Source organism: Hemiscyllium ocellatum, chromosome 26 (genome assembly GCF_020745735.1).
Source record: "Hemiscyllium ocellatum isolate sHemOce1 chromosome 26, sHemOce1.pat.X.cur, whole genome shotgun sequence".
NCBI lineage: Eukaryota > Metazoa > Chordata > Chondrichthyes > Orectolobiformes > Hemiscylliidae > Hemiscyllium > Hemiscyllium ocellatum.
In genome coordinates this window covers 20081942-20106793 of record NC_083426.1, presented here as the reverse complement: position 1 = coordinate 20106793, position 24852 = coordinate 20081942, and the positions used below count along the sequence as shown (strand labels likewise).

The window sequence follows — 24852 nt, the reverse complement described above, 5'->3', positions numbered from 1 at the left end:
TCATGAAAGCCAATGACAATTGTGAAGTGTTAATGTGAAACTTGAACCCAAAATATTGATTCAGTCAACAAAGCCAGCCACAACCCAATTAGCATTTCCATCCACTATACAAATTAGATAACTGGAAAAAGTAAGATTTTGAATATTGAAAATATGAAGCAAAAACTATTATTAGACATCTGCATCAGGTCAATGGCAGCCATGTTTCATCACCCATGCCTGTCCCCTTCACACAGGCTGTTCAGCTTGAGCAATTATAATTGGATTAATTGCTTGGCTTACAGTTTGAACTCCACATGACATCAGCAGGAACAAGAATCCTACATGCATCACCAACTCATCTTTTCCACGTCAGGGAGTGATCTTAAATTGCTGTTCATCTTTTTTAAAAAAAAGTTAAACTTTAGAGGGTAAAAAAGTCTCGCTGATCTTAATATTGCAATTGACCACATGATCCGCAAGATGACCAAGATCTTTAATTACCTAAAAATATTCAATACAGAAGACAAATCCATCACTTGTAGAATTTCACACCTGTAAATTGCAGGGGCACTAGCAACATAGCAATAGACATCAAGGGCACAGACTTTTCTCTCCAAACCACAGGATAACAAAGGGAGGTCACCAGCCATGCTGTGCCACAATTTATGTCAATAGTCCCACAGCTGTCATCTTATAGAGTCACAAAGATGTACAGCACAAAACAGACCGTTGGTCCAACTCATTCATGCCGACCAGCTGTCCTAAATTAATCTAGCCCAATTTACCAGCACTTAACCCATATCCCTCTAAACCCTTCCTATTCATATACCCATCCAGATGTTTTTTAAATATTGGAATTGTACCCACATCCACAACTTCCTCTGGTAGCTTATTCCTTACACACACTACCTTCTGCGTGAAAAAGTTGCCCCTTAGCCTCCATTTAAATCCTTCCCCTCTCCCCAAAACCCATGCCCTCTAGTTCTGGGCATCTCCCAACCCAGGGCAAAGGCATTGTCTATTTGTCCTATCCAAATCCCTCAAGATTTTATAAACCTCTAAAAGGTCACCACTCAGCCTCTGACAGTCTAGGGAAAATAGCCCAAGCCTATTCAACCTCTCCCTATTGCTCAAACCCTGCAGATGTTTTCTGAAAATCAACCTGTTCACAAATATGGTTCGATTAGAGCCAGTGCCATATTCTGGAACCATGTTACACCCAAATGTATAAAACCAGCAGTTTCAAGGTCTGAACTCCACAATCTGTCTGCATTTTAAAATGGAGGGGAAAAAAAAACACCTCCAGTCTCTGCTATGGCACACATCTAATCTCAACCTCTTGTAATTTCTATTCACTGGGAAAGGAAAAGTGAATAACTCTCAATATACAGGAATCAACTGCTATCCATTTAACTGCATCCTAGCTTCTATAAAATGAACAGCACAAAAGCAGCTAACTTCGATTGGATGGTTGATTGATTGACAGAATTTTAATTCATCTGAAAATGTAACCATGTTTTTCCAATTCAAGCTTTCCCTGTTTGCATGTCTAGCTGTTGTGAAAACTTAAACATGGAGTTCAAAGCTATACAGGTCAATCAGCTATAATGAGTGTTTCATTAATGCAGATTTGATGTAATGCACTGATGATTTCAGTGCACTTTTTCTAAAGCATGAACTTTTAAAGCCTATATTGGTAAGAATGCAATTTTGGCCCCAACAGTGTTGCTATTACACTATATTTTTATAACACAGGTTTGCAGGAGAACGGAACTACTGTGTTATAGCAGAACTGACTGTACTTGGTTTTAACCCCAATTATTTGTTGAAAGTCATGAGAAACGTGGACGCCACACAAAAAAAAGCGTGCAAAGTGGATGAAAAAGGGGAAAACATCAAGTTTAAAAAACATCTTTGCTTCCACACACAAGCAGGGGAAGAAACATTTTCAATACACTTTCTCCCCTTCAGGAATTTTCAGTCTTTTGTCATTCAGATATGGCCACACCCAGTGTAAAATACTGTTCCAGTCTGTATTTAACCAAAATAGACAGACACAAACCCTGACTACATAAAGGGTTAGCATTTTCTTTATAAAAGTAAATTACTGCGGATGCTGGAATCTGAAGCCAGCTTTGACAAAGCGTCGGTTAGACTCGAATCATCAGCTCATTTCTCTCAAAACAGATGCTGTCAGACCTGCTGAGATTTTCCAGCATTTTCTTTAGGCTGGCATCTTGATATTAACATGCACAGTTTGCAGGAATGGAAGGAAAGATAGACCACACACAACAGAGAATGATCTCAACAAAAATACATCAAACCAGCACTTTAATTTAATAGCAGTCGGAGGGAGCACAACATTATGAACTGGATGGAGCACCAGAGCTTCTTACGCAGTACCCTGTACACGTTAAAGTATTCAAATATAAATTGGTTGTGCTATACTGCCGCCACCACTGGCAAGATACAATTACAAGTTTACAAGGCAGTTACATGGGCAGGTCAGAAATTTGAAGCAGAGTTCCAGCAAAGGATCACCATGAAAGCTACCCAGTGACAAGGCAATAGTTTTAACAGATGCATTTTGTTTGTTTGAATGGACCAAGAAAGTGATAGTAGGTCAGAATCTAATTTATGGACCAAGTGGTGGTCAGGATGGGATGGATCTGATGTTTTAAATCAAAAAGGCAGTCCACAGGTTAGAAACTGCATTTCAAACCAATATAGTTTGTAATTTTTCCAACAAGTCAACATTACTTAGCCAGTTATACTCAGCTTTGCATTTTAACACCTAGATGTCACACTGCATTAATTCAGCTCAAAAAGTGGCAAATAAAAACTTGAAGACCTTGCAACTCCATTCTCCTCAATACTGATGAACAAGTTGCAACTAATTCCAATATAGCCCATTCAATTATACTGCCAACATCTGGATCAGATCAGATTTGAAGAGGGTAGTTAAAAGAAAACCAGACTATGGAGTGGAGGACTACAATTTATTATACACTTCTTTAATACACTTCTTAGTGACCTAGTTTGAAAAAAAAATTATGGAAAATGCAATTTATTAATAGCAAAGGACATTCATAAATAACCTACTTAATCTTCCTTGCTAACAAACTTATGTTCAATGAATTTGATAGAAGTACAGAATGTGCAAGGAAATGGTTTCCCTAGTTAACAAGAATCAAGACATTATTTGTCATTAGCAAAAAGTAAGCTTTGCTGGGAGTTTATCATGCACAAGAAAAATGATCCAAGTCAGGCCATATTACAGGCTACATTTGAACCACTCATATGGGAGCCAGGTGACAGCAAAAACAATTATTCGTGACTACCTGTCCCTGTTTAAACATACGAGATCAAGTGATTTCATATGATCCAAATGCAGTCGTTTGAAAAGCTAAAAAAGAACAAAGAAAATTTGCAGCCCAGGAACAAGCCCTTTGGCCCTCCAAGGCTATGCCGATCCAAATCCACTGTCTAAATCTACAGAAGAACCTATATCCCTCTGCTCTCCACCAATTCATGCATCTGTCCAGTTGCACCTTAAATGAATCGACTTTGCCTACCTCTACCACCTCTGCTGCCAACACATTCTAGGCACCTACCATCCTGTGTCAAGGAAGGAAGGAAGAAAGAAAAATAAAATTGCTAATTACTTATGTTCACAGACAGCAAGCAAGGGAGACCAAGTTCCATCTTTCCTGCCTCTAATACGTTTTGAACCTCCTTCCTGAAACAAATATCCTGGGATGGTGGATAGCCTGGGAGATATCTGGATGGGGTAAAAACAATGTCTGCAGATGCTGGAAACCAGATTTTGGATTAGTGGTGCTGGAAGAGCACAAATGGATGAGTTACATGCTATGGAATTCATGGCCTCCTCAGAAAATGTACAAATAGTAATTAACAGTGTCAGACTCAAGAACTCCACAATGCATGACACTGTAAAATAAAAACACAAAAAAGCCAAAAAAAAACATTTGATACATAACCTTGCAGAAAAATACTGCATTTTCAACTTCACTAATGCACTTTCTTAACCAAACTCCAAGTACCAAAATGAGTCTATTCAGTTTACCTCAAGGTTACATACATTCAGGATAGGTAAAACAAGGACTGCAGATGCTGGAAACCAGAGTCTAGATTAGAGTGGCGCTGGAAAAGCACAGCAGGTCAGGCAGCATCTAAGGAGCAGGAAAATCGACGTTGGGCAAAAGCCCTTCATCAGGAATAGAGGCAGGGCGTTTGCACAGTGGCTTGTAGATAGAGGAGGAAAACTTCTTCAAGCAGGCATCCTTGCAAGATGATTCACAGTAGGGTTAAAATCAACTAGGGTGCCTGCCTTGAAGAAGTTTTATTCCTCTCTCTACAAACCACTCTGCAGGCACCCTACCTCTATTCCTGATGAAGGGCTTTTGGCCGAAACATTAATTTTCCTGCTCCTTGGATGCTGCCTGACCTGCTGCGCTTTTCCAGCACCACTCTAATCTACATTTAGGATACTCCATGATATAAAAGTCTTTTAGCCTATAAGCTGTAATTAGGCTTCCCTAAAACTTTGCCCTTCTGGACTACAAGACAATTATTGACCTGTATATAATTCATTGTGTTTGCAATTATTCCTGCTGCTCCCCTTTCAAATGTACAAGATACAGTTAAGAATACTACAGCAAGTAAAAACTGTGCTGAAATCAGTGAAAGTGTAGTTATGGCAAGAAGAGAATCATGTCAATGATCATATCAATAGCAGAACATAGAAAGCAAAAAGCAAAAGTTGAAAAACGTGATGGCAAGAAGGATGAGTGTTCAAGAAACTGGAAACTGTTTGATGAAGGGAACTACACAAGCCAAATCCTGTGTTTTCTGCATGATGGTGGCTACATTTCATCATCATGCACTGGGTGCAAGATCCAGCTCTCTCTTCCCTCCATCTACCCACAAACTAATTATTTGGGTGAAGATTAATTCATTGTCTATTCAATACCTTTTGATGTGCAGATAGAGACAATACAGAATTTGAAGTGAGCCAGGAGTCATCAGTATAAAGACCTTCTTCACGGACTTACTTACTGTCAGTTGATCCATGTGCCAACAAACAGGCGAGAAGTCGAAGAAGTTGACAATTGTAGATCCTCACTTGGTACCAGAACAGCATGGGTCCAGGAGGGAAAGGAATAGAATTGATTCACAGTGCCATTTTTAACTAATTATGGAAACAGCACACTGCTGTACCACTTAACTAGACAAGGTGCACTGTATTCGAAGAGGATGGTACAGCTAGCTATGTTAATGGCTGATTACAGATCAGGATGGATGCATTGTGGAAAGTACACACATAAATGGAATGTACTTCGTGGATAATTATTCAAACAACACCATGGTCCTATGTGAACTCAGGTGAAATGGTACTTCATCACTCAACAAAAAAGAAAATTCACGTGCTGTGGGCATTGCCGATGGGGCAAATAATTATTATTTCCAATCCTTCAATTGTCCAGAGCACTGTTGAAACTCAACCATTTTGCTGTGGGGCTAGAGACATATTTTAGGGCAGACAAGGCAAGAATGGCAATTTCTTTCCCTATAAAAAAGGACATTAGGGAACCAGGTGGGTTTTCCCCCGATAATTGCCAATAGGTTTATTGTCATCATTTATTGACTTTAAATTCTACCATGGTGGGCTTTGAATCCAGGTCTCCAGAACACTATCCTTGTTCAATTTACAAAACAAAATAATCATCCAGAGACCGAGATATCAAGTGATATGGGCTAATGGAGTGAGGCCACAACGGTCAACCAGAATTTTATTGAATTGGAAACAAAACAAAAACTGTAGATGCTAGAATCCAAAGTAGACAACCAAGAGGTTGACCTGCTGCATTCATCCAGCCAGCATCTTGGTTGAATGGCAAAGCAGGCTCAAGGGCTGCTCCAGTTCTTTACATCTATCGGTAATAGCAGGAGGCCTTGCCTCCCCATTGGTCCAGACTGGAGGGGAGAGTTGAGAGGTGGTTACTTTCCCAGTGGACACACTAGACAGGAAACACCATGCCAAGTAGAAAATGAATTGCCTGTTAGTGTAGATTTGTATGAGTTTTGTACATGACGACCCTGGCTCCAACTGAATTCTGTATTGAAGGGTTGAGGGAGAGGGATGGTTTCCAAATGCTCTAGATGAAAAAAAAATTGCAGCATCTTTAGATAAAACCACAGCACTACCAGTAATGTGGCAAGTGATTACACTAGAATCTGCTTGCACAATTAGAAACATAACAGGGTTTGATCGTCAACTTGGATTTCACATCATTTTTCCCTGCAAAAATAAAACTAAAATATAATTCTGTACCTTGACATCTCGGTGGATCCTTATCCCATTCGCCAGTCGCTGTACAGGTGATGATTTCTTCACCAATTAACGTATAACCATCATGACATGAATATCTTGCTTTAGTTCCAAAAGGCCAGGAGTCATTGGCCGATGATGAAACTGTCCCATTAGAAATACGGGGAGGTTCAGGACACTTGACAACTAGGGAAGAGTGAAATATGGACAGACCGTCAAATAAATGCCTCATGATGAAGCACACTGCTTGACTGCTACAAATGGTTATTTCCTCTATACCCCATCTCCCTTGAGTTAACACTCAAAAACAACCAGTTTTCAGGCAAATCAGACAGATATAGGTTAGGCTGGCAGCAGGATTGTGAAGTAAGACACACCAGCTGTTTTTGGGGGATGCTATTTCAATCAGAATTGGAAATCAGTAGATGCAAGTCAATTGCATTCTGCTCAATATGAAAAGGATGATCAAAACAAATCTCATGTGAAATCTTACGCAATATCATGTTAGATGGATAAAGCTAACAGCTAAAAAGGTAGACTGATGCATAACAGTAATTCCCACTATGAATTAAAGATAAAACCAGGAATTCTGTCATTTTGCCCACTCTCCATTCTTGTCTCCAATTTAAATCAGTGATCACAGAGGTAGTTGTAACATTTGTTGTTCTTCAAAGATAAAATATTGTTGAGTGAGTGAGTGTGAAACAAAACAACTCAAGTTGACCAAGAATCATATTTGTAAGTCTCGCCAATGCTCACTTTCCTGATGAAGGGCTTATGCCCGAAACGTCGAATTTCCTATTCCTTGGATGCTGCCTAACCTGCTGTGCTTTAACCAGCAACACATTTTCAGCAATGCTCACTTTGTCCTCAACTTCAAATTCTATGACAAGTTCGCAGCAGTGATGTTATGTAGATGGCTTTAAGACTGAATTCAGTGATAGCTTTCATGCATTAAAATGCATCTGGTTTCATGCATAGTTTTTAAATTCCAGAGATATAGTTCACTAATTGCCAAGAGCATTAATCCCACATTACTTTTAACGTTACAAAAATATTTTTGCTGTTTCTTCCACAATACACCTTTATGATATTCAATGATCAAGACTGCTTCCTTACTGCAGAGCAAAGTTTACGATAGACACTAGAAATGACCATTTAAAAGTAGCAGCTTGATTCATGAAATGAAAACCAGCTATCACACATCGCAGGTTTGAGCGTAGAATGTCCAAAAATCAAACCATCCTTTTTCTAGCTACAGTGGATAGTTTTCACCCTGCCCTCCCCCCAGAATAGTATTAGAAATATAGTCAAATTTCTATCCATGTTAATTCATTAACATGGCTTTGACTTTTCTGCACCAAATAATTGTACAGTCTCCCTGCAATTTCAAGCTCCTGACTTACTTTTACATGTTGGAACCGAGCCACTCCAACCATCAGCTGTACAAATCCGGAAATATGTTCCAACAATGCGGAATCTAGAAGAGAAAAAAAACAAACAAACTGCCGCAAAATAAAATACTATTGCTTTATACGTAGGAAATCATGTCTCCAAGTTATCTGAGAGATATTGAAGAAGTAACAAAAAGGATTGGTGAGGCCAGAGCACTAGATGTGATCTGCATGGATGTCAGTAAGGTGTTTGACAAGGTTCCTCATGGTAGACTGGTTAGCAAGGTTAGTTCACACTGAATATAAGACGAACTAGCCATTTGGATACAGAACTAGGTCCAAAGGGAGAAGACAGAGGTCGGTGGTAGTAGTGGAGAGTCACCCTTCAGACTGGAGGCCTGTGATCTATGGTGTGCCACAAGGATTGGTGTTGCATTCACTGTTTTCTATCATTTGTATAAATGATTTGGATGGGAATATAGGAAGTACGGGAAGTAAGTTTGCAGATGACACCAAAAATGCGGAGCAAAGCAGGTTACCTAACAGTACAATGGGATTAGATTAGATTTACAGTGTGGAAACAGGCCCTTCGGCCCAACAAGTCCACACCGTCCCGCCGAAGCGCAACCCACCCATACCCCTACATTTACCCCTTACCTAACACTAATGGCAATTTAGCTTGGCCGATTCACCTGACCCGCACATCTTTGTGACTGTGGGAGGAAACCGGAGCACCCGGAGGAAACTCGATCAGTTGGGCCAATGGGCCGACGAATGTCAGATGGAGTTTAATGGATTAGATTAGATTAGATTACTTAGTGTGGAAACAGGCCCTTCGGCCCAACATGTCCACACCGACCCACCGAAGCGCAACCCACCCATTCCCCTACATTTACCCCTTTTACCTAACACTATGGGCAATTTAGCATGGCCAATTCACCTGACCTGCACATCTTTGGACCGTGGGAGGAAACCGGAGCACCCAGAGGAAACCCAGAGATAAACGTCAGGTGCTGAATTTTGGAAAAGGCAAATCAAGGCAGGACTTATACATCTAATGGTAACATCCTGTGGAGTGCTGCTGTACAAAGAGACCTTGGTGTGCAAGTTCATGGTTCCTTGAAACTGGAGTCGCAGGTAGATAGGATAGCAAAGGCAGCATTTGTTATGCTTGCCTTTATTGGTCAGTACATTGAGTACAGGAATCGGGAGGTCACACTGTAGCTTTACAGGACATTGGTCTTCCTGCTATAGGAAAGATGTTATGAAACTTGAAAAGGTTCAGAAAGGATTTACAAGGATGTTGCCAAGGTTGAAGGGTTTGAACTACGAGAAGAGGCCAAATAGACTAGCACTATTTTCCCTGGAGGTCAGAAGCTGAGGGGTGACATTACAAACCTCTATAAAAGATCATGAATAGTATGGATGGTGTGGGGGGGGGAGAAGAGAGTTAAAAACCAGAGGGGCATAGAGGTCAAAAGCAGAGAGGGTAAATATTTTTAAAAAGAGAGCAAGGGCCCCAAGCGGAAACTTTTCACGCAGAGAGTGGTGCATGTATGGAATAAGCTGCCAGAGAAAGTGGTAGACACTGGTAAAATTACAAGATTTAAAAGGCATTTGGATCAATAAAAGAATAGGAAGGGTTTAGAGGGATTTAGGTTAAATGCTACCAAGTGTGAATTGGTTTACTTAGGATATCTTGTCAGCATGGACAAGTTGGACCCAAGAGTCGGTTTCTGAGCTGTATGACTCTATGGCAGTTGATCAAGAAAAAAGTTGATCAAGGATTGTCTGGTTCAAAGTCAATATAAATGGCTTTACTATTTTGGAACAACATTAGTGGTGGGGCAAAGTAAACATCAAACTTCGATGTTACTGTGCAACTAGGCTTCAGTTGTCTGTGCCCATCCCCCTTGTAAAGCCCTGCACTTGTCCACTTCACTACTCTTTCAGTCAATGTCTTTGAAGTAGCTTTGTGTCCGCTACCCCACTATCACCTTATCCTCACATAGCTCTGTCCTCAATTTAGACTGAATGCTGTGAAGCACTACTGGATATTTTATCACAAAAAGGTGCCAAATGAACAAAATGTTCACGGGTGTTGAGTTTCCGGTTTAAAAGTAGTTAGACAAAAAAAAAATTTGTGGATGGGACAGGCAGGCTTAATATGAGATAACCGGTTGAGGAACCATGAAAGCCCTTTGGTAAAGATAGCACAAAACGTTTGCTGCCTATAAAGAACTGCACATGTAGGCAACTCTCTTGGTAGACTATGTATACATGTGTCATCCATGGGTAATGAATCAACTAATTACTGGAAACAGTTAGGATTTAAAAACATGTTCTTACTTGCAAACTGTAACCAGAGAATACAGTCACCTCAACAATTTATAACTTGCATGAAAGGACAGATTATTTCAAAATTCAGTTATATTGCAAAGATCAGTTAGAATGCAGAAATGAATTTCAAAGAGAATGAAACAAAGAGACTGGAAAGGGATGCAAAGTTATGCTAAGTGAATGAATGGGCAAAAAAAAATTGGCAGCATACAACATGGAAAAACAAAATGAGAGAATAAAGCAAATTTAAGTGGTGAGAGACTACAGAATGCTGCAGTACAGTGGCACCAGGGCATCCTTGAAGGAAATCACAAATAAGCAAGCAGACACAGAAAAGTAATTAGGATAGAGAATACTATTAAAAGCATGGAATCCTTGCAGATTTTGGTCTCTCAAACCCTTTCACCCATTACCAATGGTCTCTTTGACCATTGAGAATGGTGAAATATACAGAGAATGGATAAGTTAACTGCAATAGTGTGATGGAAATTTACACAGTGTTTGAACACTTACCCTTCATCGCAATAAAATACAACTTTACTTCCAAAAGTAGTACCACTGGACGCATTATAATATCCATTCAGAATCTCTCCAGGATTACCACAATTTAAAGCTGGAAACAGAAGGAGAAAAAGTTAAAATATGCCACATTATCCAGTAAGATTTGAAATATAATTCAATTAGATGCATGAAAGATTCAAGGCTTTTTCAGACAATAGATTACTGCAGTTCAAACATGACTTTAGTTTCAGCAATGCAAATTAAATATTTTGTCCAATGATGTTAGAGTGTCACAGGATCACTTAATACAAGCCCAAGACAAACCTGCAATGCATAGGTCTTACCAATTAATCCATGCTGAGGGGAAAGGATCCAGTTTTTATTTCAAGTAGTTTGTTCCCCTCCAGGCCATGACAGAACATAATTCAAATAAGTCTCAGGTATGAAGAATGCCTCTTGTCCGACAAAGGAGGAAAGAGGAGAGGAGTTTTTAAACATAGCTCACATTACACCAAGATTGTAAAGTAGTATTCAAGAAAGAGAAACTGGAGGGAATAGGCTACTGAATGCTTCATGCCCATGTCTGTAACTCTTCATCGTAGAAACCCTAACCAAAAAGAAAAATTCTCCCGAGTCTTCTTTCAAGCTTGGTTAGGGTTTTAAAATGTTTCAATCAGACTCTCCCCAAATCTTTCTAAATTCACGAACAGAGGCCTGGAAAACAAAGCTCTTTTCATCAGGGAGACCTGCCCTCCCCACATCAGCCCAGTGAAGCTCCATTCCATTCTCTGTGGCTCAATATCAGAAGTTATATATAGTTATTTAAAATCACATACAGCAATCACTTTTCAGAGACCATCCCACTGTTAACACCAAAATCAGTGACTGATTTATCCATTCTTCCCGATCTTGGGTCAAGGAAATTAATGTTGACCAACACAAGGAAAAAACACTTTCCACTAATGAAAAGGAAAGCAACAATATTGTATACACTCAGCAGATATGGCAAGTCAAATCCTTTGTTGAAGACAGAGGGACAGCAGGTGTTTCTCTTCAATCTTGTCAGTCTTGCAAAGTATTTCCAGCATTCAGTTTACTTCAAATTATGGAGGACCAGGCCAGAGCCCCCAAAAACATTTTAAGAATGTAGCCTAAAACCTAATTTTTCAAGTTGTTTTAAGCAGATGCAAGGTGAATATACTAGGTGAGATACCTGGTCAGACCATTCGCACTTAAACAAAAGAAAACAAATTTAGAAAAATAACTATTTGAAAACCCAAATGTATCAAAAATTCAACCTAAAGAGCGGTTCTGATTTCCTGCAACATCTCATAACATTTCCCTTAAAATTTAAGTTCAAACAAAGGGTCTGACAAGAGAGAGACAGAGACAGAGACAGAGAGAGGCTCAACATCGAGCAGTTTCTTTGGGTCCCCAACTAAAACTAACCAAAATAAGAAAAAACAACTCTGAACTGGGAGAACTGACCATTCCCCTTTCATTGCACAATTGTTTCTTTTAGAAAAAAACTGAAAGCCTTTTCTGATTGTTGACTTAGGTAACATCCGTTAGCCATTATTTAAGTAGGAGTAGTAGCTCAGCCATTTCAGTACCTCTGCCTTTACGGCCGCCATCAAAAAAAAGGACAGAATAACCTTGTTAAAGCAGCACCATTGTCACAAGATATACAACAGATATTGTACCTTAATGAAAGCCAATGACAATTGTGAAGTGTTAATGGGAAACTTGAACCCAAAATATTGATTCAGTCAACAAAACCAGCCACAGCCCAATTAGCATTTCCATCCACTATACAAATTAGATAACTGGAAAAAGTAAGATTTTGAATATTGAAAATATGAAGCAAAAACTATTATTAGACATCTGCATCAGGTCAATGGCAGCCATGTTTCATCACCCATGCCTGTCCCCTTCACACAGGCTGCTCAGCTTGAGCAATTGTCATTGGATTAATTGCTTGGCCTACAGTTTGTACTCCACATTGCATCAGCAGGAACAAGAATCCTACATGCATCACCAACTCATCTTTTCCACATCAGGGAGTGATCTTAAATTGCTGTTCATCTTTTTAAAAAAAAGTTAAACTTTAGAGGGTAAAAAAGTCTCGCTGATCTTAATATTGCAATTGACCACATGATCCGCAAGATGACCAAGATCTTTAATTACCTAAAAATATTCAATACAGAAGACAAATCCATCACTTGTAGAATTTCACACCTGTAAATTGCAGGGGCACTAGCAACATAGCAATAGACATCAAGGGCACAGACTTTTCTCTCCAAACCACAGGATAACAAAGGGAGGTCACCAGCCATGCTGTGCCACAATTTATGTCAATAGTCCCACAGCTGTCATCTTATAGAGTCATAAAAGATGTACAGCACAAAACAGACCCTTGGTCCAACTCATTCATGCCGACCAGCTATCCTAAATTAATCTAGCCCAATTTACCAGCACTTGACCCATATCCCTCTAAACCCTTCCTATTCATATACCCATCCAAATGTCTTTTAAATATTGGAATTGTACCCACCTCCACCACTTCCTCTGGTAGCTCATTCCATACACACACTACCCTCTGCATGAAAAAGCTGCCCCTTAGCCTCCATTTATATCCTTCCCCTCTCACCCTAAACCAATGCCCTCTAGTTCTGCACTCTCCCCAACCCAGGGAAAAGACCTGATTTGCCCTATCCATGCCCCTCATGATTTTATAAACATCAATAAAAGGTCACTCAGCTTTCCTGATGAACGTTGATTTTCCTGCTCCTCAGATGCTGCCTGACCTGCTATGTTTTTTCAGCACCACACTGATCTAAACTCAGCCTCTGACGGTCTAGGGAAAATATCCACAGCTTATTCAGCCTCTCCCTCTAGCTCAAACCCTCTAGATTTTTCCAAAATCAACCAGTTTATAAAATTGGTTTGATTAGAGTCAAAGGCCATATTCTGGAACCATATCACACCATGACACATAATCCAGTAGTTTCAAGATGTGGATTCTTGAATCTGCATTTTAAAACGGAGAGAAAAAGCTCCGGTCTCTGCTACAACATATGTCTAATCTCAACCTCTTGAAATTTCTATTCAGTGGGAAAGGAAAAAAGTGAACTAATACTCATATACAAGAATCAATTGCTATCACATTAGCTGCACCCAAATGCATCCTAGTTTCTATGAAAAGAATATTGCAAGAACAGATAACCTCAATTAAACATTTGACTTACTGGATTTCAATTCATCTGAATTTGTGGCCATAACTTTCCAATTGAAACTAACCATGTTTGCATGTCTACCTGTTGTGAAAACTTAAACGTAGGATTTCAAAGCTTAAATAAACTATACAGGTCACTCAGCTATAACGCGAGTTTCGTTAATAAATTCGATGTAATGCGATTGATGAATTGGGCACACTGTTTCTAAAGCACAAACTTTTGAAGTGTATATTGATTATGTAACCTTGAGATTATACAATTTTGACCCCATTAGTTTAAATGGTCCTGCTATTACGCTATTTTCTTATAAACACGGGCTTGTATGAAAATGGAACTACTGCAGTATAATAGCACCAACTGCACTTGGTTTTAACCTCAATTATTTGTTGAAAGTCTTGAGAAAAGTGGACTCCACAAAAAAAGCGAGAGAACAAAGTGGATGAAAAAGGGGAAAACATCAAGTTTAAAAAACATCTTTGCTTCCAGACACAAGCAGGGGAGTAATATTTTCAATACACTTTCTCCCCATCAGGAATTTTCAGTCTTTTGTCATTCAGATATGGCCACACCCAGAAAAATGCTGTTCCAATCTGTATTTAACCAAAATAGACAGATACAAACCCTGACTACATAAAGGGTCAGCATGTCTTTTAAGGCTGGCATCTTGAAATTAACATGCACAGTTTGCAGGAATGGAAGGAAAGATAGACCACACACAACAGAGAATGATCTCAACAAAAATACATCAAACCAGCACTTTAATTTAATAGCAGTTGGAGGGAGCACAACATTATGAACTGGATGGAGCACCAGAGCTTCTTACACAGTACCCTGTACACGTTAAAGTATTCAAATATAAATTGGTTGTGCTATACTGCCACCACCACTGGCAAGATACAATTACAAGTTTACAAGGCAGTTACATGGGCAGGTCAGAAATTTGAAGCAGAGTTCCAGCAAAGGATCACCATGAAAGCTACCCAGTGACAAGGCAATAGTTTTAACAGATGCATTTTGTTTGTGTGAATGGACCAAGAAAGTGATAGCAGGTCAGAATCTAATTTATGGACCAAGTGGTGGTCAGGATGGGATGCATCTGAAGTTTTAAATCAAAAAGGCAGTCTCTACAGATTAGAAACTGCATTTTAAACCAATATCATTTGTAAGTTTTCCAACAAGTCAACATTACTTAGCCAGTTATACTCAGCTTTGCATTTTAACACCTAGATGTCACACTGCATTAATTCAGCTCAAGAAGTGGCAAATAAAAACTTGAAGACCTTGCAACTCCATTCTCCTCAATACTGATGAACAAGTTGCAACTAATTCCAATATAGCCCATTCAATTATACTGCCAACATCTGGATCAGATCAGATTTGAAGAGGGTAGTTAAAAGAAAACCAGACTATGGAGTGGAGGACTACAATTTATTATACACTTCATTAATACACTTCTTAGTGACCTAGTTTGAAAAAAAAATTTATTAATAGCAAAGGACATTTATAAATAACCCACTTATCTTCCTTGCTAACAAACTTACGTTCAATGAATTTGATAGAAGTACAGAATGTGCAAGGAAATGGTTTCTCTAGTTAACAAGAATCAAGACATTATTTGTCATTAGCAAAAAGTAAGCTTTGCTGGGAGTTTATCATGCACAAAAAAATGATCCAAGTCAGGTACCTACCATCCTGTGTCAAGGAAGGAAGGAAGAAAAATAAAATTGCTAATTATTTATATTCACAGACAACAAGCAAAGGAGACCAAAGTTCCATCTTTCCTGCATGTAATACGTTTTGAACCTCCTTCCTGAAACAAATATTCTGGGTAACACTTATAAGTAGTATTTGTACCCACAGGAAAGGTGGTCAGAGGATTAACTGGTGAGCCATTTTCCAAATCAGGAGGTTTTCCACAGTCTCCTTCAAAAAACGAAAAGGAAATAAAAACATAGCTTTTAAAAGTTCAGCAAGTCATTAGTGCATTAGAGAGGTCAAATGTAGAAGATCACCTACAAAACATGCTGGGGTTTGGCATCTTTTCATGTTGTACTTGGATTTCCTCCCCAATTTCAAAGCCATGGATAGTAGAAATGCCTCATTTGGAAATGCGGTAAAAACAATGACTGCAGATGCTGAAAACCAGATTCTGGATCAGTGGTGCTGGAAGAGCACAGCAGTTCAGGCAGCATCCAAAGTGCAGTGAAATCGATGTTTCGGGCAAGGAAATGAAGCATTCACCAAAATACTATTCATTCTGGTGCAGAAAAAGTGGGCGTCAAGTCATACTCCTGTATGCAATTCAATGCAACACGGCAAGAATGCATTGATGGCAACACAACAAATTGCTGGAAAAGCTCAGCAGGTCTGGCAGTATTTGATACATAACCTTGCAGAAAAATACTGCATTTTCAACTTCACTAATGCACTTTCTTAACTAAACTCCAAATATCAAAATGAGACTATTCAATCTGCCTCAAGGTTACATACACTTAGGGTACTCCATGATACAAGTCTTTTTAGTCTATAGATGTAACTAGGCTTCCCTAAAACTTTGCCCTTCTGGATTACAAGGCAATTATTGACCTGTATATAATTCATTGTGTTTGCAATTATTCCTGCTGCTCCTCTTTCAAATGTACAAGATACAGCTAAGAATACTGCAGCAAGTAAAAACTATACTGAAATCAGTGAAAGAGAAGTAGTTATGAGAAGAAGAGAATCACGTCAATGATCATATCAATAATGGAACATAAAAAGCAAAAAGGAAAGTTGTAAAATGTGACGGCAGGAAGGATGAGTGTTCAAGAAACTGGAAACTATTTGATGAATGAAACTACATAAGCCAAATCCTGTGTTTTCTACATGGTGGCGGCTACATTCCAACATCATGCATTGGGTGCAAGATCCAGTTCTCTCTTCCCTCCATCTCCCCACAAACTAATTATTTGGGTGAAGATTAGTTCATTGCCTACTCATTACCTTTTGATGTGCAGACACAGAGAAAATGCAGAATTTGAAGTGAGCCAGGAGTCATCAGTATAAAAACATTCTTCACTGACTTACTTACTGTCAGTTGATCCACGTGCCAACAAGCAGACAAGAAGTTGAAGAAGTTGACAATTCTAGATCCTCACTTGGTACCAGAACAGCATGGGTCCAGGAGGGAAAGGAATAGAATTGACTCGCAGTGCCATTTTTAACTAATTATGGAAACAGCACACTGCAGTACCACTTAGCTAGCTAAGGTGCACTGTATTCGAAGAGGATGGTGCAGTTAGCTATGTTAATGGCCAAATAAAGATCAGGATGGATGTCCAAGGTTGAATGCGTTGTGAAAAGTATACATAGATTAATGGAATGCAGTTAGTGGATAATTAATCAATCAACACCATGGTCCTATGTGAATTCAGATGAAACAGCACTCAACAAAACAAAAAATTCATGTGCTGTGGGCGTTGCCAATGGGGCAAATAATTTTATTTCCAATCCTTCAATTGCCTAGAGCACTGTTCAAACTCAACCATTTTGCTGTGGGGCTAGCGACTTTTTTTTTAGGGCAGATGAGGCAAGAATGACAATTTCCTTCCGTACAAAAGGGGCCTCAGGGAACCAGGTGAGTTTTTCCCCCGATAACTGCCTATAGTTTTGTCATCATTTATTGATTTTAAATTCTACCATGGTGGGCTTTGAATCCAGGTCTCCAGAACACTATCCTTGTTCAATTTACAAAACAAAATAATCATCCACAGACCGAGATATCAAGTGATATGGGCTAATGGGGTGAGGCCACAATGATCAACAGAATCTTATTGAATTGGAAACAAAACAAAAATTGTAGATGCTGGAATCCAAAGTTGACAAGCAAGAGGATGGCTTGCTGTATTCATCCAGTCAGAATCTTGGTTGAATGGCAAAGCAGGCTCAAGAGCTGCTCCAGTTCCTTACATCTATCAGTAATAGCACGAGGTCATTGCCTCTCCATTGGTCCAAACTGGAAGGGAGAGTTGAGAGTGGTTCCCTTCCCAGTGGACACACTAGACAGGAAACACCATGCCTTGTTCCAAGTAGAAAATGAAGTGCCTGTTAGTAGCAGGTTTGTATGAGTTGTGTACATGACGACCCTGGTTCCAACTGAGTTCTGCACTGGAGGGTTGGGGGAAGAGGGATGGTTTCCAAGTGCTCTAGATGAAGAAATATCGCATCATCTTTAGATAAAACCACAGCACTACCAGTAATATGGCAAGTGATTACACTAGAATCTGCTTGCACAAATAGAAACATAACAGGGTTTGGTCGTCAACTTGTATTTCACATCATTTTTCCCTGCAAAACCAAAACTAAAATATATTTCTGTACCTTGACACCTTGGTGGATCCTTATCCCATTCTCCAGACACTGTACAAGTGATGGTTTCTTCACCGATTAATGAATAACCATCAAGGCATGAATATCTTGCTATACTTCCAAATGGCCAGGAGTCACTGTCAGATGATGAAACTGTCCCATCAGAAATACGGGGAGGTTCAGGACACTGGACAACTAGGGAAGAGTGAAATATGGACAGACCGTCAAATAAATGCCGTCATGACAGATCATACTGCCTGACCAACAAATGTCTATTTCTGCTTTATTCCTAGTTTCTAACTCACTGCAGAACCAATTTTTGGACAATATCAGATGGAGAGGACAGCAGTGACAGGATTGGAGGAGTCAAGTGCAAACACCTTATGGAAGGATATTGTTTCAAATAGTGTTTTGGGGATTGGTAGATGCAAGTCAATTCCATTCTGCTCAGATATGAAAGTTTGATTAAAACAATAAACTTTTGATATTCTAATTTGTTGCAGAAGCTAACAGCTAGAATCATACACTCTGGCCCAAATTTAAATCAGTTTAGTGATTAAAAACAGCAAGTTAAGCTGTGAAAATGCTCTCAACGTACATGAACAACATTAGACTCTGAAGAAAGATGATAGAATACTCTAGTTCAAAAAAATTAAATTTATACTAGTTTTGCAAGTTTCACCAATGATCACTTCTTTCTGCATTTAATTTTTTTTATCATTTAACAGCAGAAGGCCACAGCAGTCGTGTTATGAGAAAGCGATTCGACTGAATGTCTATTTCAAACTGCCTCAAATTCTGAACAGGTAGCTTCTAAACTCAACAGGGATAGTTCAGTAACTGTTAAAAGAATTGCACAGTAAAGCTAATTCCATGGTATTTCTAACATTTGAGAAATGTTTTGCTTCTTGTCCCACACCAGCTCATGCTATTCAGTGATCCTTTCACAACTGCTTCCTTACTAATCCCTCCTGCTGAGTGAAGTCTACTGTAAAGACTATAAACAACAGTTTAATGCGGTTCATGTATTTGGTGCAGAAAGACCAAGACAACCATCCTGTTCCATTTAGAGCTCCTCACTTACTTTCACATGTTGGAACCTGACCACTCCAACCATTGGCTGTACAAATCCGGCTATTCTTACCAACAAGGTTGAACCTAGAAAAAAAATGGAAGAGCAAACTGCTGAAACATCAAAAACAGAAAGTCACTCAGTATCAAAAACCAAACAATGGTAGTGTGATATGAAAAAGTAGCAAAAGATTATATGAATCAAAGTCTCTCAAATTGATATTTACTGTACTGGAGGGAGATAATCAATGTTTCATTAGGATTGGTGCAAAGTAAACACCAAAATTACTTTGATACTATGCAACATGGGCCTTCAATTACTGAGGTCCAAAGTAGCATTCCCATTCTGGAGCTCTGAACTTATTGGCCTCATTATTCCTTCAACTTCTTCAATGAAGCTTTGTCAGTTGCCAAATATTTCCCTATTCTTTTGTGGCTCTGTCCTCAATTTACATTCAAAAGTTGTGTAGTATCGTGAGCTCTTATCACTAAATGAATAAATATTTGTATTGGATTGTCAAAGGAAGTGTCCAACTAATTGAATCATTGAGAATTGTGAAGTGTGGATACAGAGAACCAAGGAATGCAATATTCATGGATTTCCAAAAGACATTTGATTAGGTGCCTCAAAGAAATTGTTGCCAACAGAAAGGCAGTTCATAATGTTTGGTTGGGGCGGAAGAGACATTAGACAAGAAACAGTTGGGCTAACTTGACCATATTTTGGTTTATAAACTGTAACCAGAGATCAGTAAATAGTCTCAACTGTTTACAAAGCTGTTAGTAACTCGGATTAAAGGACTGACTCTGCTGTACCATTCCGATAGCAGTTTGACATCAGGATAGACAGAAATGCACAAAATACATGTTGAAGAATCCTCAAAAGGAATGCATAAATGGACAGAAATCTGTAACAGTCTAACATGAAAAGAAAACTGTGATGTTGTTTATCTGAGAGAGAAAAATATGCAAATTATTTAAGTGGAGAGAGACTAGAGACAGAGGGACCTGGGCATCCTTGAAGGAAATCACAACAAATAACGAGACAGGTAAATGGAATGCCATCCTTTATGGGAAGGGATGAGGATATTTTAGGGGGAAGAAAAAAGGAACTCTTGCTACATCTCCATGGAAATTGGATTTGGAGTGCTGTGCCTTCAGATGTACATTTCACTGGAAGGAGTTTAGGAAATTTTCACTTTGCTCATTTCCTGGATAAAAAAGTTTGACCTTTCATCACAGGGACAAGCATATATCAGGATTCATAAGAATAAGACATGGCCTATGGAAACCTGGATGTGTTAGAGGGTTCTTGACAGGTCAGGGTCAGCAGAGACAGACAATGTTTCTCCTTTTGAAATGGATGGAGAAAACAATGACCACTAGGGACACAAGGTATCTGATTGACATCCTATTTGAGGAGAAAACTTCCTCATTGTCCTTTTAAGGACTGGAAACTTGGGGATTTGATCTGAGTTAGCGGGAGAGGTTCCAGGAACAGACATTTATGAACTAAATGACAGACAGCAAAGCTAAGGCCAGAACCAAATCAGCCACAATGTTATTATTAACTGGAAGAGCAGTCTTAAATGGATTGAAACACCTATTCCTGCTCTGACTAATTATGGGAGTATCCCAGAGTTTGATCATCAGAAGAGTCACATACCTTAGACTATACAAACAAACATTCAACTAGGTTAAGTATTGTAATGTTCTGAAAAGTCATATCTAACTAAAACATTAAATTTTCACTCCACAGATGCTGCTAGACCTGCTAAGTTTCTCCAGTATTTTGAGATTTCCAACATCTGCAGTATCTCAAGAACAGCATGCTATATTTCAATCCTGAACCATTTAGATTGACAACTTTGTAGAAACGAAATGCATTTTGTTTTCAAGTGATGGGATTTGGACATTCAAACCAATTGGGTCAATTGAGACAAAATACATTAATTTGCTGAAACTGTGCAATTAAGGGGCAAAACAAGTCATAGAACATGAAATCGTATTCAGAGAGGAGACAGGAAAATTAAACCCAAAAAAATGAGATTACGGTGGGTTTCTTAGTTTGTGCAGGTAGTGGATGGCCTCAACTCAAATGCAAAAGCATAATTTTTCACTACACAATGAACAACCTTATTTCATACTAGCACCTGAACACTTACCCTTTATCACAATAAAAAATAACTTTATTTCCAAAAGTGGAGTCTGGTGCATCAAAATACCCATTCAGAATTTCTCCAGGACTACCACAGTTTATTGCTAGAAACAGAGGGAGAAGAAAGTTAAGATATGCCACAGTATCCAATAAGGTTTGAAATACAATTGATTATTTTTGTGAAAAGTACGAAGCTATTGACACAATAGATTACATCAATTCAACAGTGTCAGTTCTAGCAATGCGATTTAAGATTTTGTCCAACACGTGATATCACAGGTTCACTTAATACTTTTAGTAGTTAGTCTGAGCTGAGGGATAAGACCCAGTTTGTATTTTTAGTGGCATGTTTCCTCCAAGTAATGGTAGAATATAAAACAATAAAAATAAATCTTGGGTATGCAGAAGTTCAGAGCTGAAAATGTGTTGCTGGAAAAGCACAGCAGGCCAGGCAGCATCCAAGGAGCAGGAGAATCAACGCCTCGGGCATGAGCCCTTCCTCAGGAATCAGAAGTTCAGCTCCTTTAGCAAATGAGTGATAAAGACAGGAAAGCAAAAAGTCTGACCTTAAGCTACATAAGCAATGATATGTGTATTTTGAACATTGTAGTCTGCCATGCACTGTTGAACATTATTTAGCTGGGAGGAATATATTGATCTGCAGTATTGGAGATAACTTGGCCAAATTAAAAAATATAATAAAAACAAGCAAATTTTTGGTTTTGTTTGCAGAGACATTCAATACAGAAAATTATAACACATGGAAGTTAGACAGAATTTGATTTATTGTTGTCACATGTACTGAGATATAGTGAGAAGTATTGTTGTGCACATTATCCAGGCAAGTCACAAGTCCACCAGGGTAACAGAACAGATTGCAGAACATAGCGTAATACCTACAAGAGAAGGTACAGAAAAAAATGAACTCTAATGTGAGAGGTCTGTTCAAAAGTCTAACAACATCAGGGGAGAAGCTGTTTTCGAATCTGTTGATACACGTTTTCAAACTTTTGTATCTTCTATCTAATGGAAGTGGTTGGAGAAGTGTATAACTAAGATAGGAGGGGTTGGCTGCTTTCCTGAGGTAGCAGGAAGTAGAGATAGAGTCAGTGGATGGAAGGCTGGTTTGAGTGAGCTGTATTCACAACTCTAATTTCTTGCTGTCTTGGGCAGAGTAGTTGCCATACCAAGCTGTGATGCCTCTGGATAGAATGCTCTCTGTTGTATATCTATAAAAATTGCTAAGCATCATTGCGGATATGCTGAATTTCTTTAGCCTTCTGAAAAAGTAGATGTTGGTGTACTTTAAGCGTTGACATGGATGTACCAGGGAAGGTTGTTGGTGCTCTTTACTTCTAGGAATTTGAAGGTCTTTATAATCTCCACCTCAGCACTATTTCCAACATCAGATCACCATAAAAGCTACCCTGTGAGGTGGCCAATGGTTTTCACAGATTCCCTCTATTTGTATTAGAGGGTCAATCACGCCCTTGGTCCAAAGTCTAATTTATGGACCAGAGGTTGTCTAGATGGAATACATCTGTTATACACTTGAAACTACATTTTAAAACTATTTATTCTTTGTGATATTTCCAAAAGATCAAGACTACTTAGCCAGTTAATTATACTCTCAACTTTGTATTTTAACATCCAGGTCTGCATCTACTTCACTCAGTAACAGTGACAAATAAGAATTTGAAACAATTGCAGCTCTATTCTTTTCAACATTGACGAACATATTGCAATTGATTCAGATATAGCCAGTTTAATGAGAAATAAACTACCAATATTTGATCAAATTGGATTTCAAGAGAGGGTAGTGAAAAGAAAATCAGATTATGAAACAGAGAAACAATTTACTTGAAGAATTATTAATAATATTCTTCTTGGTAACCAAAGTTGAAAATGAATTTTCTCATGGAACATCTACATCATTAAATTGTTTTTGAAAGTTACTGTTAAAAAGGTTCCTGTTCAAACTAACACTCTTTGCTCACATCTGAACAGCAAACACTCTCCTAACATCTGTACTGCATTTGCACCAAGTGTCATAAAGCTAGTCCCTTTTGTTCTTAAAAGCTGTTCCTTGCCTCAAGAAGACTCTGCACTTGATATTTTTCAGAAGGTTAATAAACCGGGCCAGACTCCGATCAGTCTGGTTTGGGACAGAGATGAAAAGAACTTTGGAGAGGCCTATTGTGTACATGTAAATAGAACAAAGAAAATTTACAGCCGGGGAACAGGCCCTTCGGCCCTCCAAGCCAGAGCCGATCCAAATGTACTGTCTAAATTCCTAAGCATCTGTATCCCTCTGCTCCCTACCTACTCATGTATTTGTCCAGACACAGCTTAAATGAATCTACCATGCCTGCCTCTACCACCTCTGCTGGCAATGCATTCCAAGTGCCCACCACCCTCTGTGTGAAGCACTTCCACGTGTATCTCCCTTAAACTTTCACCTCTTACCTTGAAAGCGTGATCTCTCATTATTGAATTGTTCACCCTGGGAAAAAGCTGGTCTCTATCCACCCTGTCTATACCCTTCATGATTTTGTAAACCTCAATCAGGTCCCCCCTCAAACTGCTTTTTTCTAATGAAAATAAACCTAACTTACTCAACCTCTCTTCATAGCTAGCACCTTCAATACCTGGAAACATCCTCGTAAACCTTCTCTGCACCCTCTCCAAAGCGTACACATCCTTTTGGTAATGTGGCAACCAGAACTGTACACAGTATTCTAAATGCGGCCGAATCAATGTCTTGTACAATTTTAACATGACTTGCCAGCTCTTATATTCAATACCCTGTCCAATGAAGGCAAGCAGACTTTTTGCCTTCTTGACCACTCTATCCACCTGTGCAGCAACCTTCAGGGTATAATGGATCTGCACTCCCAGATCTTTCTGTCCATCAACTTTTCCCAAGGCTCTTACATTCATTGTATAATTCACTCTAGAATTAGTTTTGCCTAAATGCATCACCTCACTTTTTTTGGATTGAAAACCATCTGCCACTTTTCTGCCCAACTCTCCAGTTTATCTATATCCTCCTGTATTCTCTGACAGTCCCGTATGCTTTCTGCTACTCCACCAACCTTCGTGTCATCTGCAAACTTGCTGATCATACCAACAGTGCCCTCTTCCAGATCATTTAGGTATATCACAAACAACAGTGACCCCAGTCGAACACCACTGGTCACCTTTCTCCACTTCGAGAAATTCCCTTCAACTACTACTCTATGCCTTCTGTTGCTCAACCAATTCTTTATCCACCTAGCTAGAACACCCTACATACCATGTGACTTAACTTTCTCCATTAGTCTACCATAGTCAAACGCCTTACTAAAGTCCATGTATATGACATCAACAACTCTCCCTTCATCTATCAACTTGGTCACTTCCTCAAAGACCTCTATTAAGTTGGTAAGGCACGATCTCCCCTGCACAAAACCATGTTGCCTATCACTGATA

At 39.1% G+C, this 24852-nt stretch overlaps 1 protein-coding gene across 1 annotated transcript in view; it reads right to left on the bottom strand.

The window, feature by feature from the left end:
• The window catches only part of LOC132828173 (sushi, von Willebrand factor type A, EGF and pentraxin domain-containing protein 1-like), a 47025-nt gene that overhangs the window by 16026 nt on the left and 6147 nt on the right, over positions 1-24852 (bottom strand). Inside the window, exons 3-8 of the mRNA XM_060845105.1 lie at positions 21389-21485; positions 19237-19310; positions 18165-18347; positions 10582-10681; positions 7741-7814; positions 6338-6520 (exon numbers count right to left, since the gene is read on the bottom strand). Of these exons, the coding sequence (XP_060701088.1) occupies positions 6338-6520; positions 7741-7814; positions 10582-10681; positions 18165-18347; positions 19237-19310; positions 21389-21485 (711 nt within the window). The remainder of the gene's footprint in view (positions 1-6337; positions 6521-7740; positions 7815-10581; positions 10682-18164; positions 18348-19236; positions 19311-21388; positions 21486-24852) is intronic.